Source organism: Rutidosis leptorrhynchoides, chromosome 1 (assembly GCF_046630445.1).
Source record: "Rutidosis leptorrhynchoides isolate AG116_Rl617_1_P2 chromosome 1, CSIRO_AGI_Rlap_v1, whole genome shotgun sequence".
Classification (NCBI taxonomy): Eukaryota; Viridiplantae; Streptophyta; class Magnoliopsida; order Asterales; family Asteraceae; genus Rutidosis; species Rutidosis leptorrhynchoides.
In genome coordinates this window covers 620088840-620108885 of record NC_092333.1, presented here as the reverse complement: position 1 = coordinate 620108885, position 20046 = coordinate 620088840, and the positions used below count along the sequence as shown (strand labels likewise).

The window sequence follows — 20046 nt, the reverse complement described above, 5'->3', positions numbered from 1 at the left end:
GAAAGAAGAGAGAAAATGGTGTTCCGAACTGGTTCGCCGGTAAGGGCTTCAGGTTCTTCGCCAAGAGGTGAATTCGGTTGGTGAAAAGGATCACCTTCTTCTTGCCTCCATTGATTGAGTCGGCTACGAACCCATCCCCAATTCATCCAGAAAAGATGATGGCTTATTGGTTCGTTTGTTCCGGTTACGCTGCCGTTGGAGCTCGAGGAGTTCTAGAAATTCATATTATGTGTTTGGAATAGGGTTTAATATGAAATGGGTATTAGATATTGAATGATATATTCGTCTCCTTGAATACGTATATATAGCAAAAAGATTTCAGTAATTTACGGAGGAAATTTAGGAAAAGTGTTAGACAAAGTCTATTGGGATAGATATGATAAGATATGATGTGTCTATACTCCACTTATGCAATAATGGTAGTATGACGTGTCGTATTTAAATATGGTGGCGGAATTGGATAGTACTTAGGAGAATGAGCAGAGTTCTTAGATTGACTCGGCATTCTAAGATAAGTAAAGTTTCTAAAGTATAGTATAACATTTAACAGTTAAACGCAACAATTAAAGGCACTATGGTCAAGAAAAGTTGTAGTCCTACATTGCTAAGGCACCTAATTGTATAAGGCACACATAAAATGCAATCCTGGTTCTCTATAACAACCTGCTCTGATACCAATCTTTGACACCCCCAAATAGGGTCTGGGGTATTTGTGTCTAATTATATCAAATCACAGTTGTATAAACGAGAACGACTCTACATGAGACGTTTTGTTGAGTTTTGCAGCGGAAGATAAATATGTCTTTAATTGATATGATATGTAATGAAGACTCCAAGCATAGCAAGCAATCATCATCAAAGCAGTAGATATACAGCGGAAGCAATATTTAAGTACCTGAGAATAAACATGCTTAAAAAGTCAACACGAGGTTGAGTGAGTTCATAGGTTTGTCATAAATAATGATTTCAGTAATAGTGTTAGACCACAAGATTTAGTTTGTAAAGTAGATCTCGCAAGATCCAAAAGTTGATCTCCCGCAGGATCAAAAAGTTATGCCAGTGCGTGATATTTAGACTAAACGTTGTTTGCCCCGTAACAAGTTATTCTGTCCTTGTCGTTTAATTTCATTATCAAGTAATACAAAGACTTAGTCAAATGTATCGGGGACGTTACTCCCGATAGGCCTATCCCCAATAATTAAGAATGCCGCAGCAATTAAAAATATCACTGTAGGGACTTAGTCGGACATAGCCGGGTATAGCATAGTTTAATAGTTGGTACTGATATTTAGACTAGAATTTCAAGTTTGCCCCGTAACAAATTATCGTTTATGCTTGTCGGTTGGGGACTTGCTGGTCATAGCCCAACATATCACAGTTTAATAGTTGGTACTGATATTTAGACTAGACTTTCAAGTTTGCCCCGTAACAAGTTATCGTTTATACTTGTCGGTTGGGGACTTGCTGGTCATAGCCCAACATATCACAGTTTAATAGTTGATACGTGTAAAATAGTTATAAAAGTTACGCATGTATTCTCAGCCCAAAAATATAGATAAAAAGGGAGCTATGAAAACTCACGAAAAATCAGTTTTAGTATTTGTATTCATTTCATAAAAACAGTTATAAAAGTAGCGCATGTATTCTCAGCCCAAAAATGTAAAGAGTAAAAGGGAGCATATGAAAACTCACGAAAAATCAGTTTTAGTATTTGTATTCATTTCATAAAAACAGTTATAAAAGTAGCGCATGTATTCTCAGCCCAAAAATGTAAAGAGTAAAAGGGAGCATATGAAAACTCATGAAAAATCAGTTTTAGTATTTGTATTCATTTCATAAAAACAGTTATAAAAGTAGCGCATGTATTCTCAGCCCAAAAATGTAAAGAGTAAAAGGGAGCATATGAAAACTCACGAAACTGATACGATAGTTTGTAGTAAATTTGTGTATGATGGTACTGAATAAGTGTGGAGTTGTCCTCGGATTCACGAACCTTTAATCAAGCTTTTCAAAAAAAAAGATGCCCAAGACGGGACTCGAACCCGTGACCTCTCGCTACCCCGTTAACACCCTTAACCATCCAGCTACTTCTATTTTTCTGTTTTAAATCCCGACTTATATTTATTTAAGCCTTTCCTGTTCGTTTCATGTTCTCCTTCTTCTTCTCAAATCCAATAATCGACCCATTGTTTCATCACAAATCAGTAAACTTATTTAGATTATTTATTAGGAATATAACTAATCGTTTACATTTGTTTGTATTAATAGAAAATGAAAAGAGAAAAAAAAAAATTAAAAAGAAATAGCTGCTGCAGCTTCACTGTAAAAAAAAAATAAGTAAAATTGGTTTTGATTTTTAAGAACGTTATAGATAAATATTATAACACGAATTATGTTTCAAATGACTCACATAAACTTCTAAAATTGTTAATTATAACAGAAACATCACACAAATCTTCAATTCGATCCTAGAACAAAGTTTGACTTTTGAAAACCAAAACTTTGACTCGTAAATTTGACTTCGATAACAAGAATTGGAACTTAGGATTTTGCAAATAGATTGAGTGGATGATTACTAACAACATGACATTAACACAATTTGAAAAATGATTCGAATTCGAGTTTTTAAAAAATGAACAACAGGGAATGAACTCTTTTTTTTTATTTATTTTATTTTTCTGATTTTGATTCATGAACTGCAGTGAGTATATATAGAACGTGTGATCAACTGGTACTCCATTAGATTTAATTATAATGTATTTGTGTATGTCGACTGGATTTCAATTAATCAGAGAATGAAAACAAAAATAATCACGATATATAATTAAGAATTTGGTGACCTAAATTAGTTATTAGGTTCCTGTCTTTTTTTTTTAATATATATTTGTATATATATTTTTTATAATATTAATAAACATAATAAAAATGCTAATAATAATACTAAAATTAATAATAATATTAATGATATTAATAATGTCAAAATGATACTAATTAATAATAATTATGTTAATAATATTAATAATAATATTGATAAGATACTAGTAAAAAAATGATAAATAAGTTTAATAACAAAAATGATAATACAAATAATAATACTAACAAATAATAATAATGATGATATTACTAATACTAACAATAATGATAATAATATTAGTAATGATAATACTCTTAATAATAATAATAATAATAATAATAATAATAATAATAATAATAATAATAATAATAATAATAATAATAATAATAATAATAATAATAATAATAATAATAATACTAGAAATGATAATAATATTACAATTTAAATGTATCACATTTCATTATATATTGCAAATAATAATATAACTAATACTGATATTAATACTAATAATAATAACAAAAGTAATAATATTATAAAGTTTTACATTTTTAGTTATAACAATTAAGTCGTATTATATTTCAAGTTTTAAAATTATTTGTTCGTGAATCGTCGGAATTCGTTCAAAGTTAAATGAAGTCATGTAGAGGTTTTTGTTTAAATTAACTCGGAAATTTCCCGGTTGTCACAATCTGGAACACTGTGTATCTCATTAAGCGATCCTAACGAAGTCCAATTCACATATGAAAATATGTTCTGTGATCCTTGTCACAAAACACAGTTTATCCCATACACAAATAATCATTAACACATAATTATTTAATCACTAACAATTCATATACAAGGGTAAAAATGTCAATTCCTACTAGGCTCATTTAAGGGTGTTACAATGTAGTTAGATAATCAATCTCTTTTTGTTTTAGGAATTGATATTTTCACCATAATTGTTTTTACATCCACCAAAATCGTACTTCGTTGATTTGCAATATATAACTCATTAATGCCTAATTAAGGTGAATTTGTAAAAGTGATGGCGAAAATATTATCGTCCGTTTGTTTTAGTTGTAGTTGCTAGGTTGTTTTTATAAAAAAACGATAATATTAATAACGGATTCAAAGACATTATCATCGGTTTATTCCGTTTGTTTGTTGTAGTTGCTAGGTTGTTCTTGTTTAGGCTTTCATCATTTATACAATCTGTGTTCTTTTTTTATGATAAAGTTCTCTATCTATTTTATCGATAAAAAAATGTGCATTGTTCATTACTTCCGATGTACAATTAATTAAATTAAATTTGACTATTTAAGGCAACCGTAAAAAAGTGAATTTCTTATACATTGGAAGACGAAGAATTACGTCCTGATTTAGGTTCGGATAACCGAGCCAACCACCTCGATAAAACTCCAACTTCATTACTACCGAACCTACTCAACCCACTCATTTCCGACACACTTCTCGAATTTATTACACTTCTGCCATTCTGCCACAAACCATTATTCCCTTCCTCATGCAAAACCAACGGTCGTGATTTTTTCAGTATCATCATTTCTGATCGTAAATATAACAGATCCGACGGCTGTACGTCGCTCCATCTATTATTCTTATTACTATCAGTCCCACCACCTGTCCCCACCACAATTCTATGCTCAAACCGTTTCTCGAAGCTCTTTCTCCGCCGCCGCCGTTCCTCGTCCGCCGCCACTAACAACATCCCGTCTTTCCGCCGTGCCTCCGCCGATGATTTCTTACTAACCTTTTTTTTCAAGTTCCATCCGTCTAATGATCTCCGACTCCCGGTCACCGGTAAAATGGGCGTTGAATCGACGGAGATTTTTATTCCGGTGACGTTTTCTCCGGCAGACGAATGCCTGCCGGAAACACGTTTCGGGGCAATTTCTCGTTCCTGTACCAATTTATCGTCAACTTCTCGCGAGGTGTTATCAATATCTCGTAATGATTCTTGATCCCCGATAATTAAGAAAATATCTTCCGGGTCTACCCGGTACCGGCAAAGCGGGCAAGTGGAATGTGCGTCAAGCCATGTATCAACACACTCAACATGAAATGCGTGTTTGCATTTGGGTAGTAACCGGAGCATTTCATTCGGGTCGAACCGGGATAAACAAACCGCGCATTCCAGACCGTCTTTTTGTCCACTTAAAGAACCAAACCGGAAAACCGGAAGTGACTCGATGATAGTTCGGTCGATACCGGAATTAATTCTTTCAGCTGCCCGAACCGCTAACGGGTATGGGTTATGTGTCCGGCGGCAGTGTTTGGCATAAAGTAGTAAAAGAAAAGTGATTGAGAAAATTGTGGTTAATATTCCGATGATTATTGTCATGCTTGGTTTGAGGGCGGAGGGGGGTGGTGGTGGTTGTGGCGGTGGCGACGGTAACGGTGATGACGTGGCGGTGGTGGATAGGAGGGAAAAGAATATTGAAGTAGGGTGGTGCCATGGGGATTTGTAGCTCATGCTTGTGTAACGTGTATCTATCTTCTATCTATTGTGTGTGTATAAAGGCAAAAAAGTATGAATGTTGTTAAGTGTGTAGAATTAAAGAGTGATGGGGTTAACTTGTAAATGAAAAAAGATGCATTTTTAGAAAGAAACAAAAGACAAAAGAATTTATTTTTTTATTGTTTAATTTAATACGAATAATAATATAATAATAAAATAATGTTGTGCAAGTGTGTGTTTGTCGGTTAAAATTGAATTCTTAATGTTTTCATATGTTGTAAAGTTAATTGTTTATGTTTATAATAGTTTTAAGTGATTAGTGATAGTGTTTGGCTTTTAATCAATAGGATGCATAGGTTCGATAGTATGTACACGTAGATTAAGGTAAAAGAAAGTACAATCGGAAGAATCGTAGACATTCAAGGTTGATGATATTTGAATCGTTTCCAAGTTGTTTGTTTTGGTCTTTTTTTCTTGAATGGTAGTTTTCGACTTTCGATTGTATGAGATGCTTTATCCGTCTCTAATTAATTGCCCAGTACTCTATTTTGAAATGTTACAAATTAATCGTCTACTACTATAAATAGAGGAGGAAAATAAGGTAAAGTTTATTGCACCCTTACATTGTACATGTAAGTAAAGAAACTAAATTAAAGTAAGGAGTAAAACTGTAAAGTAAATAAAAAATATTATGTAATAATAATATTTTTTTAAATTGTGTATTTTTTTACGACAATTAATATGTTATGATAGAGTGCATCTCTTAATTTTCCGTGTTAATTGTTTAGGGTTTCTCTTTTATGGCCTACTTTTGAGTTTGAGTCTTGTTTCTTGCCTTGGGTTGATTTTGTTTATGATGCTCGGGCTTCTAGTTCATTTCTTTTGTTTAGTTTGAGCTCGAGTTTTCCTCTCCTTTTGTATGTTTGTCACTTTGTTGGGTGATGATGTGCATCCCATATAAATAGATTATTTTCTTATAATAATGAGGTTTACCAGAGGGAAAACCTGGTGGGATCCACACTTGACGTTGATAACAACAATTTATAACAACTTCTTATGGTGAAGTGGTATTGGATTATAATAGTTCTTGTTTTTTTTTTTTTTTTTTTTTTTTTTTTTTTTTTGGAACAATGACGTTGATAACAACAACTTTGACACTTCAGTATACAGTTAAGTTGTATTTGTTCATTGGTATATTTGTTCCGATCAAATACCACTTGTATGTTGGACAACGGCAACTTGAAATGCGTTGACATCTATGAGTTAACCAATGTGTAAACTCGTTTGAGATTAGAATCGAACAATGATCGATAAATTAAAAGATTTTAACATTGATCAATAAATTACAAGCTTGAGTGTCAACGAGTTAGACGTAGAAATGACGTGGCGCACTGGTCTCACATGGCGTAGCGTGTCAATATGGCATGACGCATGGCGTGACATTTAGTTATTACGTACTTGTCCACAAGTATCACATAAAGCGTAGAATATGTTGTGGTTACTAGAAGTTAATATAGTGTGACGTTAAAAATTATGGTGGTTGTCTTTCAACCGCAATTGGTATATGTGATGACTATGCCATTGATAGCGTGAATGTGATGTTATGCATACGTAGATGATTGAAAGAAGCGCTTGAGGCAATCCCATCCACTTCACGATAAACCTCAAGGTGAGTACTAGGGGTGATTTGAGCGGGTCGAGTGGGTTGTAAATAGATGACTAGCTTTAGAGCTTAGAAACTATTTACAAGTTTTTATGATGTTAAGTGTGGGTTGCGAGACTTACGTCTCACAAGTATATCATGATAATTTACGACAAGTGAAATGCCTTAGGGCTAACACTTGTGATATATATTGTGTGGCTTTCGTTTAATATGATCAAACGGTTGTATGTATAATACGGATCCGAGTTTCTAGCGTGATTTTAATGTGGTGATTGTTGTAAGTGTGCAATTATATATGTATGTAATCTATGATGACCATGTTTTTCTACCATTTCATTTCCTATTACTAACTAAGCTATATAGCTTACCTCGTTTATCTCGTTTATGTTGAACGTTTGTTTTAGATGTGATAGCGGCTAAAAAGTTACGTTTTTATCTCAGATATTTGGTCATAAAACAATAAAGTTACAAACTTTATGGCTAAATTAAGCGTTTATTTGCTTTATTTGCTAGATCAAGTGATTACGAAGGAGATGCAAGAAGAATCGAAGAAATGAGCTTAAAACGAAGAATCTATAGCAAAAACGATGAAACTTAAATGACAACCATGAAAACCAAGTTACGATCCAAGAAATAAGCAAAAAAGACCAAGGTAAGGCTGGCACACGGCCTGCCAACACGACATGCCAACTAATTACACGGCCTGCCCACTTGGCTTGATACACGGCCTGCTTACACGGACCGTGTACACGGTCGAACTAGAAAAACACAGTCGTGTTACACGACTTGCCAGGCAGATTTCTAGTATAAATAGGTCCATTTGTAATTCATTTCAACGCACACTTCACTTCACACTTCTCAATTCTTCCTTCCTAGTTAGATACTTTCGAGACCTTCTCACCTCCGAGCGGGAAATTTAGTACTCGGAGGCGAACGCCGAAGATCGTAGTAGGAGCTGTTAAGAGGCTAAAGTTGTTATGTTTGTAACAGTCAGAATCTCATTTGTATACGGTGAACGCTTTTCTTAATTTAAATGATATGCTTGGTTATCTTTAAATTGCTTTCATCTTATGCTTTCGTATATATGTTATAATCGTTATATATGTTGATATTTATCTGAAACTTTTGATGTTGTTATGCTAAAACCTTTCCGGATTTAGGAGTCTAATTTACGGACGACCCTTTTCAATTACTCACGTGACTATAACCTAGTGCTAGGGCCTGATCAATCCTAGAATACGGGGTAAGTAGTTATATTAGCTTAACATTACAACAAGGGTTAATACCTACGTATAGATAATAACAAATCTATCAAAGAAGATCTGCCTGATTAGAGGTTGTGATTAGGATAGTTACTATAGTGTTCAGTGAATACTGGTCTATCCAGAAGCAAGATTCGCGTCAGAAGCAAGATCTTTTAGATGTGGTAATATGATCCGGGGTTAAGTAATTTGATCGTAAAGGAGAGACCTCTTATCCAATTAGCAGTACCTTAGAATATCTAAGATTGCAAATCTGTTAATGTTAAGGCATATCTAAGCATTAAGTGGAAGATTTAGATAGACGCTAAAACTAACTAAGGTTAAGAAAAGCCAGCACATTTCTTGAATATACTACTTTGTTCATGAGCTTAGGATATCATCCGAAAAGGTTGTTTAAATATGTCAAAGATTAACGTTGGGAGTGAGTATACTTGTATTGGCCAGAATCTTCAAAGCCTAAACTCTTAGTGACAAGTCAAATAGGATTACTCTGATTTAATTGAGGTTTAATGTTTACCTTATGAAGCAAGACTCTGTCTATAATATCCCTTCAGCTCTGGATATTACATATCTTTACTTTATCTGTCATTTACTATATATAAAATAAACTGTCCGTTTCGGTCATATCAAGGTGCAAGTGGGTCGAAAGTAGACATGAAGTAATGAACTGGTCAAGGATAGTGGAATAGATAGTAGTAAGCTGAAGTCGTAATCTCTTGATCTCGCTTTTGATTTGCTACTTTGTAATTGCCCGAAACTACCTTTTGTGTCGGTTGTGTAACCTTCGGGTTAATATTATTACTATTTTGTGTGAATGTGAAATTTAATGTAGCAGATTTTTGGATGAGTCAAGTGTTTACATTTTGTAGTGTATGAATGTAAACTATGGTTGCTTCGAAGAATTTCTTGATGTATTCATGGAAAAATGATATTAGCGTGTTTTGTCCAAGTCTGATGTATTTTCGAAGTTGAAACGGGTCATGTGCCAAAATGGTCAAGAATTTCAGAGATGAGATCATACATACTGGGTAAGTGATGTACTGATGTACCCGCAGGTTAAAATTTGGGCAGAATGTGGATCAAAAAGGTTTATCCACCGAGTAAATAGTGTACCCGCTAGGTAATGTAAATAAATAAAAAAATGTCGTCTTTTTCAAATGTCGAGTTTGGGCGTTACATCTTACATTTCGAAGAGGGTGAGGTGCCAGCTAGATATCTCGGTATGCCACTTTTGTATCTTCTAGTTTGCTACATAGAGATTGCAAAATTCTTTTAGATCATGCGAGAAATAAAATCTCAGATTGGAAGAACAAGTTTCTTTCATTTGAAGGAAAGGTGCAATTGTTTAGTACCGTCCTTACCACTAGGCGATTATATTGGCAATCAACGTTTATTGTGCCTATCGCTATTGTCAAGGAAATTGAAGGCTTGATGAGGGGATTTTTGTGGTGTCTAGGAGACATGAAATGGGGGAAGGCAAAACTTGAGTGGTCCCGTGCTTGTCTTTCAAAGGAAGAAGGTGGTCTAGGTATCAAAAAATTGAAGGAATGGAATATTACGCTTATGGCATCTCATATCTGGCGAGTTTTGACTAATAAACAATCATTGTAGGTGAAGTGGGAGCATACATATCGTCTTGAAGGTAGAAGCTTTTGGGATGCTCCACTTGTAAATGGTGCGAGTGTTAGTTGGTGCAATATTATTGCCATTAGTGGCACCATTCGGGATCGATTTGTGTATTGTATTGATAATGGTGCATTTGTTTCGACATGGCTTGATACTTGGAGTGACTATGGTCCGTTAGCGACCATCATTTCTAACCGGGATATCTTTCATGCTGGTTTCTCTAGAGAAGCAAAACTGTCTGACATTGTGGCGCAAAATGGTTGGAGATGGCCAAGTACGTGGTTCGGGAAATACTCAGGTTTGTTCATCATTGTGCCTCTTACATTGTCTAATATTCCGGATAGCATTCGTTGGTGCGAGTGTTCGAGCAATTTATGTCATTTTTAAAAGTTGCGGTTGTTTGGAATACCATTCGTACCAGGGCAAACTCAGTTGATTGGTATCGTATTGTATGGTTTCCACAATGCATCTCGAGACATTCATTGTTCTTGGTACGACTGTCGTTTGGTGAGAATCTCAAGACACGAGATAAATTAAAAGGATGGGAAGTTGGGGCGAATGTTGTTCTCCTTTATCCACTTTTCATTACAGATTTTCGCTGCAGATTTTCATCAAGGATTTGGACGATTATAAAGAATAATTTTCAGTTCCCTGTTTCTGGTAACGACTAGAAAGAATTTGTTGCTGCAATAAGCTGTTTTACTTCGAGGAATACTGTAAGAAGTATCGTTTCAAAATTTTTGTTTACTGCAGTTGTTTACATGGTTTGACAGGAGCGTAACAATAGGATTTTTAAGAGGCAATCAAGATCTTGTGAGTGTCATACCCCGTCCTAATCCATCTGGACGAAGTCACCAACATCTAGTCCCATTACGATGATCGACTCCAAATAATGTCTTTAAAATGAGCAAATGCACAGCGGAAGGTTTCTTTCATACCTGAGAATAAACATGCTTTCAAGTGTCAACCAAAAGGTTGGTGAGTTCATAAGTTTATCATAAAACAATAAAATTCATCATTTTGATAGACCAAAAGATTTAAATGCTGCATGGTACAAATGGGCCCGAATCCTATACCTACCTGTAATGTACATGCGATATCTTTTAAATACAGTACACCTTTCTCGTGTACGCAATCCATTTTTCATAAATCTTAGTAACCGTACACATATCTCGTGTACAAAATATCATACACATAGCCTGTGTATAAAAATCATTCTCTCGATACATAACATTCACTTCAATTGGTGGCAATTATCATGTCCACATAATTCAATGGTGGCAATTATCATGTCCACATAATTCAATGGTGGCAATTATCATGTCCACATAATTCAATGATATTCCGCAGAACTTCTGTCTGCATAATAATTCATTAAAGGAATGTTTTGCTTGTGTCTATCTCGTCAAACATTTATAAAAGCATTTCATGTATTCGCAGTTCAAAATATATTCCAAAAGTATTTAATAAAGCAGTTGTAAAAACAGCGCATATATTCTCAGTCCCAAAAATGTAAAGAGTAAAAGGGAATCAAATGAACTCACAGTATTGTATTTTGTAATAAAAATACATATGACTATATTGAACAATGCAGGGTTGGCCTCGGATTCACGAACCTATATCAATTATATATATTAACATATTGTAATCAAACAAATTTATATATATTATTATTAGCGATGTAATTGTTATATTAATAAATTATATGTTTCATTAATAGCTTAATTAGATATATTTATTCTTATATACTTTAAATAGATAATTAATAATTATTACAAAAATATTAATATAGTTATGTTTTATGTCATAAATATATTTTTATTTAGAAATCTTTATTTGATATATTAATAATGCTAATAATAATAATGATAAAAATAATACTAATAAAAATGATAAATGTAAAAAAAATAATTATCTTTTGGTGATAATGATAATAATAATAATGGTAATTTTGATAAAAATGATAATTTTTCTAATAATGATAATAATATTAATAATACCTATTTTAATAATAATAATGATATTATTGATAATAATAATATTACTTAATAATAATTATTAACCGTAATGATTATAATGATAATGTAAGTATTAATACTTATTTTAATACTAATAATGAAAATAATAATAATAACAACAAGTTACTACCTTAAGAGTGTAAGCTCCAAAAATAAAACTATCTCTACCAGGACTCGAACCCAAGATCTCTCGTAATCACCAAATACGCCTAACCACTCGTCTGTCCCTTACATTTCTGATTATTCCCCAACATAAATATATATAACCCGTAATTATCTGTGTCTCCCTCTTCTTCATTAAAATCGGCCCAACACAAACAACTATTTGGCCCAACCTTTAAATACTTTAACCCAAGAAAGAAAAATATAGCTCTCAGCCCAAATCACAATCTTAATAAGCCCCAAAACTTGTCTTGCTACGTTCATGACCTGAGCCATAACTGGAATCAGAAAAAGGGATCGGTAGTAGCAGATAAAGAGAAAAAAACTTCGGTTCTCCCTCATCATCATTCATCGTGTATTATCATCATTATTAATATACAACGTATCATAATCTTTACATCAATATCTATTCACCTCTAACATTATCATAACCCTTGATCATCATCTTCTAATCCTTCTAAATCGTTTTTATCTACACAACCTATTACCCAAATCCTAATTTCTTAAGTTCTAATCCGCAAGAATTGCTTGGAATTAACGATAGCTTAGTTGCAGTTCGACAGAAGGAAAAGAAAACAATTCAATCCAAGAATCTCTATCACTTATCATCATCATCATCTTATCAAATATCATGTTAATAAATGGTTATCCTAATCATCATCTATATCATAATATCACTTTTATCGTTTTGTCTAGCGACTGTTTTTAAAAAGAAATTACAGTATCAGCAGGGAGCTGTAATGATGATTAAGTGTGTGTTTGTTTATGTCTGATCAACTGAAAATAGAAGGTTGTGGCATGTGTTCGTGTGGGGTGTAATTTGGGTCACGAAAAGTATTAGTATAGCAGTAATGAAAGTGTTAGATGTTAGGTTGCATAGGATCAGGAAAGAACAGACATGTTCATCCTCATTCGTTCCATCATCAACTCTCATCATCATCTTTTTATGATTCACTAATACCCTTCTTAATCACGTCAATTTTTCTTTAATATAACCATAAACACACCATGGTCCATAGAATAATAACACATATGAACTTGTTGAATCGAGGGGCCGATTGCTTTTGAAAATAGACATGTTGATAGTTCATAAAAAAAATGGTTTCATCGACCCCTAAAATCCGTTGGATTCCCAACAGTATCCGAAGAGAAGAAAAATCAAAAGGAAGTTTTCATTGACTTGATCTATATCTTGGCTCCACCAAAACAATCATAATCGGATAAAAACATTTTCCCCATCATACACTTGCATGATCCTTCCTCCTTTGTAACCCACTAGCAAAGAATTATTGTAAGTGGGGTATCATTGATTAAAGGTTGTCGACTAATTACAAGAATATATAATAATAGCAACTTTATTCACATGCTTCATTTCATTTGTGATTCGAGTAGTTTAAATCCGAAAATAATAGCGAATAGAAGCACTTTACAGTAGCAGTAGCAGCGTATCCCTAGAGTGGTAGTAGTAGTAGTACGTGACATGTAGCAAAATAGAAAAGAAGGAGAACAAAGCGAATGGTAGTATGTAACAGCAAATAAATAAAGGGGTGATGTCGGTTATGGTGGTTCAAGGGTGTTTGATGGTTAACTCAGGTTAAGACAAAGAATCGCTTAATGGTGATGAAGAAGGTGTTGTTATCAATCACAAACAGTATTACAGAAAGTAATGGTGTTGGGTTTTGTGGTGACGGTTATGGTGATCATGGGTTTCATCTTACAGTTCATGAACAAGGGTCTTGATGGTGGGTGTCTTCAAGTGATGTAGTGGTTGGTGGTGTTTGATCGATACTGAAACAATATGCAACAACTTTAAATCTAGGTTCAAGTTATAGATGGTGGTGAGTATGATGGCTCGTAAGAGAGTGAGGGAGATGTGTATCTTGTATATATCGTAGGTCATAGATGGATAGTGAAAGGAAAGAAAACAACCAATTATTGGTAATCATATTTTAATAAGTGGGAGACAAGAAATCACGGTTGTAAGGAAGAGGGAGTAAAAATAATCAAAAAGCAGATTTGATTTATAACTGATTTTGTTTGTAATGGATCAACTTTATCATCCAATTCATATTAGAGACAGGGAAATTTGAATTTTATTGTGATATATAACAAAGTCGTACAATTAATTTAACTTTTTCATCTATCTTTAAATAATAATAATAATTAATGAATATATTAATAATGTTAGTAAAATAATAATAATACTAATAATAATATAATAATAATAATAATAATAATAATAATAATAATAATAATAATAATAGAAATAATAATAATATAAATGATGAAAATAATTAATAATACTAATAATAATAATAATAATAATAATAATAATAATAATAATAATAATAATAATAATAATAATAATAATAATAATAATAATAATAATAATAATAATAATAATAATAATAATAATAATAATAATAATAATAGAAGTAATAAGAACAATGATAATGATAATTTTTAGTAATAATGGTAATGAGAGTAATAATAATAATATTAATATAATAACTATATTTTAATCTTGTACTTACCTTTAATATGTTAATATTACAGTTTATTAATTATGTATTGTTAAATAATTATATAATATATAATTGAATTTTTTTATTTTTTTATTTTATATATATTTCAATATACATATAATAATAGAAATCATACTTATATATAGATTCGATCTAATAACAGTTTAGTTATTTTGTATATTACTTTATATTTTTAATTCAGATGATTATCTTGTATCTTATTAATTCAAATTAATATGCACACTTATTTTTATATTTACATATATACATTTATTTACTTATTTATTTACACACAATTGTTCATGAATCGTCGGGAATAGTCAAAGGGTAATTGCATATATGAAAATAGTTCAAAATTTTTGAGACTCCACCCAACAGACTTTGCTTATCGTGTCGAAATCATATAAATAATAAAGTTTAAATTTGGTCGGAAATTTTCGGGTCGTCACAGTACCTACCCGTTAAAGAAATTTCGTCCCGAAATTTGAGTGTGGTAGTCATGGCTAACAATAAGAATGTTTTCATGACGAATATGAGTTGATAAACAGAGTTTTATCATCATTGAGTAATATAGATAAAAAGATTCGACTACTCGAAGCGTACGAGTGAAGCTGTCACAAAATAGTGAAAAGTTTCATCTTAACTTTTGACGTAGTCACGATTGAATTCCGGAATTCAAGGAATTTAAAAGAAAATCTTGAAAATCTATAAGATCTGATTCTTCGGGATTTATGGAATTTAAGATCTCTATAATTAAATGCGATTATCTGTCTCGATTGCTTAGTCTGGTATTTTCACTATAAATGAACTTCTTCCGTTCCATTATTTTTACCACTCCTATACTCAATTCCCAAATTCAAAAGATTGTAAAAATGCTTAATTCAATTCTAATTCTTGTCCTTATCCTTACTATCGCAACAATCATTCTCCTTTTCCAACTACCACCGGAGGAATCTGTTTTCTTCTACTTCGCCCTTGGGGTTATAATGTTTTTAATTCTCCCGTGTCTTTATGTTGCAATAAACATTGATATACACGGTTTGTAATTTATGTGTTGTTATCGGGCTTTATATTCTCCCTTATATTTCGGAGTTTCATACTTTTGGTTTCTCTTCCCGACTTTAAGTCAAGCGAATAATGGTCCAGAATTTGTAGATATGAAATTTGGAATGAATATAGTTGATGTTCTAAGAAAAAAGTTGTAATGGAAAAATCTTGATTTGTCAAATTACCAGAATACCTTGGAAAAGGCCGAATCATCAAGAAAAATATTTTCTTGATATGTTTAGAGGTTAAGTAGAATACAAGAGTCGTGTAACATAGCACATGATGACGTTATGATCTGTAAATCATCACGTTCCATTTAGAATCTCAGCATGACTTACTGTAATATAACTACGTTGATCAAGTGTCATTATATTATACTAACTCATGCTTCAGTTCCCAACACTACTTCAAAAACATTCATACTTTAAACTCGAAGGTTTTAGACGTTAGAAACTAAAACAGTTTCTTTTGTAATGTGACACAGATAGCGCAAAGAGATAAATGATTTCAGATAAGAATAGTTATGAAAATATCTTCAGAAATATCGAGGATATTTATAATGAAAGATACGATGATATCTTAAAATTTCTAATATCGATGGATGATGATGAAGATTTGTCCGTAAGGGTTTAGATTCAGAAGCAAAGTGTTCGCTAAATATTTCATCAGATACAGAATCATCAGGATTCTTTATGTACAAGTTTAGTCCTTGTGATTTGTTCAGAGTCCCCTTCATGGTTTGCTCAATTCTTTATTATCAAACTTTTGACTGTTAAGGCAGTCTTCAGTTTTCACTGCTTCATCAACTTTTTCAAAACTCAGCAAACTGATTCATAGGCTAAAGTGCTTTACAGAAATTCAGAACGAAAGATCATAATTCTAAGAGATAGTGGTTATATGTATACATATAACTGTTGATGTAGGCATGCTGCGAGTTTTCAAAGTACTGATTTCTAATTCCTGGTACTTGGTATGACAGTTCAAGTTATCAGATGTGGATAAGTACATGATAGGGTTTTGATAAATATAATGATTTTCCAGAAGGTCAAAGATCAATGAAGCTGCTGGTAAGTTTACTGCTAATGCGGTAGGATATAAACGATTCCCCGGTAACGATGACGAAAGACAAACTTATAATAGAGTTTATTCGAATGAAAAGTCGAAATTGATTTGTTAGAGCTGTGAAAAAATTGGCTAATTTGGAAAAGGGACTGAAAAGTTATTTCCGGTAATAACAACGCCAAAGGAGTTAGCACAAATACGTGTCAAATGTTTACTCAGGTTCCGAGAGTTTTTCAGGTGCATAACTATATACATTAATCTTTTCTTCCATAGATGAAGTTCGGTTGGTTCATCCTTTCAATTGAGGTGTTTTCAAGAATCGTGAAAGGTTTGAACGCAGGTTGTAATCGTCAAGATACAATGAGATTTAAGATGAAATCAAGTGGCAAACTTGAAGAATTATTTAGTTTCATATATTATAATCAGTATTTTAATTCATTTTAATTGTCCAATATTATTCGTCCACAGTCGATAGTCCACAGTTAACAATCCAATCATTCATATATAGTTTAATATATAATATTCGAATTAATTAATACGTATCATGACCCGTGTACATGTCTCAGACTCGATCACAACTCAAAGTATATATATTATTGTAGAATCAACCTCAACCCTGTATAGCTAACTCCAGCATTACTGCATATAGAGTGTCTATGGTTATTCCAAATAATATATATAGATGCGTCGATATGATATGTCAAAACCTTGTATACGTGTCCCGATACTTAAAGTGCGTAAAATAAATAACAAAAATTAAATGACGATAAATAAAATTGCGAGAATATAAACTGCGATAATTGAATTGCGATAAATAAAATGTAATCAGTTAGCTAGGAACAGTTAGCGTGGATTCTTAACAAAATTTCTCATAGTTAATTTGTCTGTTTCTAACAAATTTTATTTTGTCATATGTTTTCTTCATTATGCCACTTGTTGAATTCTGATAGGTCAAAATTCAATATGAAATTTAATGAAAATGGTTATTCTGCGGTGAACGGATACGTATATCTGTGGTTGTTATTAGGATAGTAAATGACTGTTGAATTAGCTTTGACGAATGTACAGTGTAACTTATTAAGGTGAAATCTAAATATTCTTCGGGTATTACCTAACCGTTAAAATATTTTCACCATTAACAGTTTGTACAAAAGATTTTTTTTTTTCAAGGCTACAACTCGGGCGAATGAATAAGGTTTAGAATCTGAGTTATGATATAGTCGTGGCGAGATATTTGGGAATTGAGGGTGAAAATGGTGTTACGAACAGGTTCGCAGGTAAGTGCTTCAGGTTCTTCATCAAGAGGTGAATTCGATTGGTGGAAGGGATCACCTTCTGCGCGTCTCCATTGATTAAGTCGACAACGAACCCATCAGATGAATTGGTTGATTCATTCTGGTGACTCTGCTTTCGGAGCTTAGGTGAAACTCCATATCGAAATAGCTGTCGAAATTCGAGGAATTCGAATTGGTTGAGGGATTCATCTCGTACGATCAGATGAAGGATTTTCGATAAGAAATAGATTATAGGATATAGATTAGTACCCTACAATACATATTTTACATATGCATATATAATACTAAAATCCCATAAGTTACGGAGGAATCTACGAAAGCTGTCAGGCAAAAATAACAGTAACAGATACGCTAAGATATGAATTAGCATATATGTTAAGATATGAGTTTTGTCTATACACTATCTAGGCAATAGAGGCAGTAAGATGTGTCTAGACTTTAAGGATAATAAGCAAATAATTTTCCACTCTAAATGATAAGCAAAACTTTTGACATGCAGACACGGTCGAAGTCCAGACTCACTAATGCATCTAAACAACTATCAGTTAGACACACTAATGCAAGACCTGGTTCGCTAAGACCACCGCTCTGATACCACATGTCATACCCCGTCCTAATCCATCTGGACGAAGTCACCAACATCTAGTCCCATTGAGATGATCGACTCCAAATAATGTCTTTAAAATGAGCAAATGCACAGCGGAAGGTTTCTTTCATACCTGAGAATAAACATGCTTTCAAGTGTCAACCAAAAGGTTGGTGAGTTCATAAGTTTATTATAAAACAATAAAATTCATCATTTTGATAGACCACAAGATTTAAATGCTGCATGGTACAAATGGGCCCGAATCCTATACCCACCTGTAATGTACATGCGATATCTTTTAAATACAGTACACCTTTCTCGTGTACGCAATCCATTTTTCATAAATCTTAGTAACCGTACACATATCTCGTGTACAAAATATCATACACATAACCTGTGTATAAAAATCATTCTCTCGATACATAACATTTACTTCAATTGGAGGCAATTATCATGTCCACATAATTCAATGATGGCAATTATCATGTCCACATAATTTAATGGTGGCAATTATCATGTCCACATAATTCAATGATATTCCGCAGAACTTCTGTCTGCATAATAATTCATTCGAGGAATGTTTTTCTTGTGTCTATCTCGTCAAACATTTATAAAAGCATTTCATGTATTCGCAGTTCAAAATATATTTCAAAAGCATTTAATAAAGCAGTTGTAAAAACAGCGCATGTATTCTCAGTCCCAAAAATGTAAAGAGTAAAAGGGAATCAAATGAACTCACAGTATTGTATTTTGTAGTAAAAATACATATGACTATATTGAACAATGCAGGGTTTGCCTCGGATTCACGAACCTATATCAATTATATATATTAACATATTGTAATCAAACAAATTTATATATATTATTATTAGCGATGTAATTGTTATATTAATAAATTATATGTTTCATTAATAACTTAATTAGATATATTTATTCTTATATACTTTAAATAGATAATTAATAATTATTACAAAAATATTAATATAGTTATGTTTTATGTCATAAATATATTTTTATTTAGAAATATTTATTTGATATATTAATAATGCTAATAATAATAATGATAAAAATAATACTAATAAAAATGATAAATGTAAAAAAAATAATTATCTTTTGGTGATAATGATAATAATAATAATGGTAATTTTGATAAAAATGATAATTTTTCTAATAATGATAATAATATTAATAATACCTATTTTAATAATAATAATGATATTATTGATAATAATAATATTACTTAATAATAATTATTAACCGTAATGATTATAATGATAATGTAAGTATTACTACTTATTTTAATACTAATAATGAAAATAATAATAATAACAACAAGTTACTAACTTAAGAGTGTAAGATCTAAAAATAAAACAATCTCTACCAGGACTCGAACCCAAGATCTCTCGTAATCACCAAATATGCCTAACCACTCGTCTGTCCCTTACATTTCTGATTATTCCCCAACATAAATATATATAACCCGTAATT

The 20046-nt window shown here is 32.2% G+C and overlaps 2 protein-coding genes across 2 annotated transcripts; one reads left to right on the top strand and one right to left on the bottom strand.

The window, feature by feature from the left end:
- Nucleotides 1-4166: 4166 nt before the first annotated feature.
- Nucleotides 4167-5349, bottom strand: LOC139885556 (RING-H2 finger protein ATL43-like). The gene has a single exon (XM_071869311.1). It carries the CDS (start codon nt 5325-5327, stop codon nt 4182-4184), a length of 1146 nt encoding a protein of 381 aa, XP_071725412.1. The 5' UTR covers nt 5328-5349; the 3' UTR covers nt 4167-4181.
- A 4029-nt stretch (nt 5350-9378) lies between these two features.
- Nucleotides 9379-13783, top strand: LOC139848437 (uncharacterized). The gene is made up of 5 exons (XM_071838172.1): nt 9379-9457; nt 9514-9803; nt 9849-10161; nt 10285-10370; nt 13637-13783. The coding sequence occupies exons 1-5, from the start codon at nt 9379-9381 to the stop codon at nt 13781-13783; spliced, it is 915 nt and encodes a 304-aa protein (XP_071694273.1).
- The last annotated feature ends 6263 nt before the right edge of the window (nt 13784-20046 follow it).